A 5,229-nucleotide genomic window follows, 5' to 3' on the forward strand; every position below is an offset into this window, starting at 1 on the left:
AGGAAAAAACCTGGAGGTTAATCAGTGGTTGTCTTCCCAGAAAGAAGGGGCTCCATTAGAGGAGAGCGGTCTACAGGCAGAAGTTCAGGGGTCGGATCCGGAGCAAGTGAAGGAAGCTGAACAGGAACAGCCTGGGTTTCTAGCAAGTGAGTCTGTCTCAACTCCGATGTCTCGCATGGGAACTGCAGCAGTTATGGCAGGGGTGGCCCAGGCTAGCCCGTTTCAATACCCTCCCTTTTCCATATGCTCTTCTTTTGATTTATCTCAATCATGTTGTGATGAGGCTGGACCCCTTAGGCAGCTCGTGGATGATCTGTCGCTCTTGAGGCAGGGCCTAGACACTTCAGACAGTGTAATTATGACTATCCCACCCTCTCCAAAGCTGACCTCTAGTCCCACGGATGCTGCCTTACTTTTTCCTCCCAGCGTTTGGAGTCCTGAACCCCCCTACAATCTCAGATCATTGGCATCCAGAAAAGGGAAAGGGCTTGTTGTGGGAGGACTGGATTCGGACATGGTGTCAACAGGACCGAGGAAGACAAGAGGAAGGAAATCAAATCTGACGAAGGCACAGTTGAAGGCTGTCATTGATATTGCTGGTGGGAAACAGATGTCCCTGCCAGGGGTGCTTAGAGCAAAGCGGACACCCCCAGAGGTTACCCGATGATCATTTTATCCTACAACAGCAGGGGTTTAGCTAGTCTGCCCAAAAAGCTAGCTCTGAAGGAACTGGTCAGGACCAACAAACCTGACATTCTTCTGATTCAAGAAACGCTTGGGAAGGGGGAAGAAGTTATAGGTTGGCTCATCAAGCTCTTTCTGGTTGGACCTTCCACGCTATTGATGCAAATGGTCATTCAGGAGGAGTGGCTCTGGGTTTCAACGCAAAGGTACTTCGGGAGATCTCCTCTTGGGGATCGGAAAATGTTTTGGCAGTCGAACTTTATTCCAATGAACTCTGCATCCCTTTACATATTCTAAATGTTTATGGTCCAGTCTTGGATCGGGAGAACTTCTGGAATGCTTTCTTTGCAAAGTCTTTTCTGTCGCACCCAAATCTTATAGTTGGGGGAGATTTTAATTTTTCTTTGGGGATGTCAGAATCGTGGGGGGTCAGAGCCAGGGTTGATCCCCTCACCGATTTTTTTCAAAATAAACTGGCCTCTTCGCACATGGTGGATGTCCCTCTACTCAAGATGCGCCCGTCATGGAGGAATCGTAGAATTGCAAAAGAATGGGTGGGAAAGAAACTGGATCGATTTCTGCTTGGTGAATCGATGGCAGAAAATTTACAGGCTTATAGACATTGAGTTGGGGAAGGTGGTCTATCGGATCATCTCCCAGTCTTTCTGGAAGTGAAAGGGGCTTTCACCAAACCGGGCACCCCTTTCAAATTTAACGCCTCTTGGCTTTTGGATGCAACTTATATCAGTTTATTCCACAACACTTGGAAGAAAGATGCATTCAGTGAAGAAGAGAGCCGTAGTCAAAATCTTATGGATAATCTAAAAAGGATGAAGGCCGCCTCTAAACAATGGGCCCTCCAAAAGAAACTGAAGGATGAAGCAACGCTGGAAACTGTCAATTCTGAGATTGCTCTCTTGGAAGATCCAGGTGGAAATGGTTATGGAACAGCTGAAGCTCAGGATAGATTACAAGAGTTGGAGAGAGAAAGTAGGAGAATCCTTCATCAAAAAGAGGAAAGCTGGCGTTTAAAAAGTAGAGCGATCTGGTTGCAGGTGGGGGACGACAACACCAAGTTTTTTCAAAATTACGCAAGAGGGAAGAAAAATTCCAACACTATCTGGGAAATGGAGAAAGACAATGGTGAGCAGGCGCGCTCTTTTGAAGATCTGGCCTCCTTAGGGGTAGATTTCTTTAAGAATTTGTACAAAGCGACAGAGGAAATCTCTATTGCAGAGGTTATAAGAGTTGCGCAGTTCTTCCCAAGGTTCATAGAGGAGGAAGGAAATGAATCTATAATGGCGCCTGTTACAAAGGAGGAGGTTGAAGACATTCTCAAGTCAATGCAAAAGGACAAAAGTCCAGGCCCGGATGGCTGGACCGTCGAATTTTTCCAACACTTTTTTGAATTCATTGGAGACGAGCTAGTGGCAGTCGTTGAAGATTCCAGACGTACAGGTACAATTCCAAACCCTTTCAATGCCACTTTTCTGGCCCTTATTCCCAAATCGGATCTTCCGGTTTCTTATGATGAATTCAGGCCTATCTCTTTGTGCACCTGCGTGTATAAAATTATTGCAAAAGTTATCTCCTCTAGACTTAAACCAGTCCTCTCTAGAAATATTTCTCCAGAGCAGTTTGGATTTCTAGACGGCAGGCAAATTCATGAAGCCGTCGGAGTTGCGCAAGAAACTCTTCATAGTCTAAAAATTGGAAAAAAAAAGGGGTCGTGGTGAAAATCGATCTGTCAAAGGCTTATGACAGGATCAGCTGGCTGTATCTCAGGCTTTTGCTAACTCATCTGGGTTTTAGGTATGATTTTGTGAGATGGGTGATGAGTTGTGTTTCCTCTTCTTCCATAGCAGTGCTGATCAACGGAGCGGCCTCTAGTTTTTTTAGACCCGAGCGTGGCCTACGCCAAGGCTGTCCGCTCTCTCCACTTCTGTTTTTGCTGGCAGCAGACGGCATCAGCCTTATGATTCAGGATGCTAAAAGACAAGGGACTCTCAAAGGCATTGAAGTGGCGGTAAACTTGTGGGTCACCCACCTCCTCTTCGTGGATGATATTCTCCTGTTCAGCAACGGAAGTCTAGAGGACTGCAGGATGCTAAAGAAGCTTTTGGACCTTTTCCTGAAGGCTACAGGTCTATGCATTAATGAGAGAAAATCCACTCTCACCTGTGCTGGAATGCCCAGAGAGCATGTTCGCAGAGTGGAACTGGTTCTAAATTTCGAAGTCAAATCGATGGAGGATGCCTTTAAATATTTGGGGTTCTATTTGAAGCCTGACAATTACAGGATAAAAGACTGGAAATGGATACTTGTAAAAATTGAATCCAAGCTGAAACACTGGAGTTTCAAGTGGCTGTCCAGGGCAGGAAGGCTAGTGTTAATCAAATATGTTCTTATGGCAATCCCAGTGTATTGGGCTAGTCTGACTTGGGTTCCTAAAGGAATCTTATCCTCAATCGACAAACTATGTAGCAGATTCCTATGGGCGGGGTCCAAGTCGGAGAAAGTTACCCCATGGATTGCTTGGGATAAAGTGGCTCGCCCCAAAGAGTGGGGAGGTTGGGGCATAAAAAATCTTGAATGCTTCTCCAAATCTCTTGCAGCAAAGCTCAGCTAGAGGCTCATTTCTTCGGAGAATCTGTGGACTTCTGTTTCTAAAAGAAAATATATTGATCCGCTAACAATTCTAGATTGGATCAGACTGCCACAAAAGAATTGCAAAAACTCCTCGTTGGTCTGGAAAGATGTGGTCGCCTCTGTCACAATTATAGAGAAGGGTTTGGCTTGGAGTGTGGGGGATGGAACTCAGGTCAGGCTGGGTAGAGATCCTTGGATAGGTTGTACTGAGATTTTCTCCCTTTCTCAGGGCTTGGTTTCGGCTTTAAAAGACAGAGGGCTATACACTCTAAATCAGGTCGCTGATCCTTGGGCTTCATCCATTTGGAGTCAAGGATGGATTCAGGGAAGAGACTTACATTTGGAGGAAGAATGGCTGGAGGAATGGGATCAGTTCAAAAGGGACCTTCTCAATTCCTCAGTCCGGCTCTCTGACTCCCCGGATGAACTCAGATGGGTCTTTGCCCAAAATGGGCTTTATTCTCCAAAGATGGGCTACAAATGGATGATGTCTCAAAAAGGATGGGAGATTCCGGATTGGTGGTTTAAACCGCTCTGGAAACTAAAAGGGCCTGCCAAATCGAGATTGTTCTTCTGGTGTGTTTTGCTCCAGAAAGCCCCTACGTGGGATGTTCTACAAAAAAGAGGTAGGATTGGTCCTGGATGGTGCCCGCTCTGTAAAGATAGTGATGAGTCTGCTCAACACCTTTTCCTTTTCTGCCCCTTTAACTCCAGTCTTTGGGCCGAAATGTTAAGGCTTCTAAAAATTCCTTTCAGATGGGAAGGGCAGGGGCTCTTGGAAGCTTGGCAGAAGTGGTGGAATGAAGCAACAAACAACAGAGAGAGATCAATTCCTCTGATCGTTACCTGGGGGACCTGGCTTGCAAGGAATCAAGCTATATTCAAGGACTCTGTTTTCCCAATAGGTCGCCTTGCAGTTGAAGGAGCTGCAATTTTTGAAAGTATCCCGGTTCCTCTGGATCCTCCTCCCACCAGAGTTGTTCGACAAGAAATTATTAGATATTCAATGCCGTGGGCTTATTTTGACGGAGCCTCAGATATTAATGGACGTTGTGGGGCTGGGTTGATCATTCATTTATCAGAGGTTAAGGTTGTAAAAGCTTCTGTCGGTCTTGGACAGGGCTCCAATAACTTTGCCGAATTGAAAGCTCTGCACTTCCTTCTTTGTTGGCTAATTCTTAGGAATGTGAGAGACGTCCAGATCTTTGGGGATTCAATGAACGCTGTAAAATGGTTTAATGGGTCTCATCAATGCAGGAACTTCACCTTGCTCCCTCTGCTTAGAGAAGTCCTTCGCCTAAAAGGTCGATTCTCGGAGATCACTCTTAGTCATATCTATCGGGAAAGAAATTTTGAAGCTGATTGGCTTTCAAAAGAGGGGGTTGATCATGATTCGGGGTCCTGGTCTGTTCTGGAGGAAGAAAATGGGCTGGTTCGGCCGCTCGAACAGCCTATTTTCGTTTAAGTTTTTCTTACAGGTTTTGGTTTTGTTCATGTACATAGTTTTCCTTCTGTATATACCTCTTTTTCTTACAGTTTTCGCCAGGGTCCCTGGGCTGTTTTCCTTCCCTACAGGAAGTCCGGGCCGTGGTGTTCCCTCTCTGTTTTTCGATCTACATTGGGGGCGCTGAATACTGTTTACTTTTCTGGTCTCACGGCCACATCGTGGATCTCTCCTATCTGTGTGATTCATTCCCCGGAGGTTTGGTCCTTCTGTTGGTGGCGTGTTGTGCCCCTTAACGGGCAGTTGAAACTGGAGCTCATCCGCTCTTCAGGTTTTTTACCTTTCAGGCACGACTTCGTTTCTCCCTTCTCGGCGAAATTCAAGTCGTTTTGTAATCTTTTGATTTACTCTGTAACATTCTATTTATAATAGAAAGTTCGGCTTTTTTTCCG

At 45.8% G+C, this 5,229-nt stretch overlaps 1 protein-coding gene across 1 annotated transcript; it reads left to right on the forward strand.

The window, feature by feature from the left end:
* Nucleotides 1-1,514: 1,514 nt before the first annotated feature.
* On the forward strand, nucleotides 1,515-4,798 carry LOC149184491 (uncharacterized). Its single transcript, XM_089415350.1, has 3 exons — nucleotides 1,515-2,341; nucleotides 2,497-3,254; nucleotides 3,387-4,798. The coding sequence occupies exons 1-3, from the start codon at nucleotides 1,515-1,517 to the stop codon at nucleotides 4,796-4,798; spliced, it is 2,997 nt and encodes a 998-aa protein (XP_089271476.1).
* The last annotated feature ends 431 nt before the right edge of the window (nucleotides 4,799-5,229 follow it).

Source organism: Pinus tabuliformis, chromosome 3_2 (genome assembly GCF_031772625.1).
Source record: "Pinus tabuliformis cultivar Carrire ecotype Pingquan chromosome 3_2, CPIR1, whole genome shotgun sequence".
Classification (NCBI taxonomy): domain Eukaryota; kingdom Viridiplantae; phylum Streptophyta; class Pinopsida; order Pinales; family Pinaceae; genus Pinus; species Pinus tabuliformis.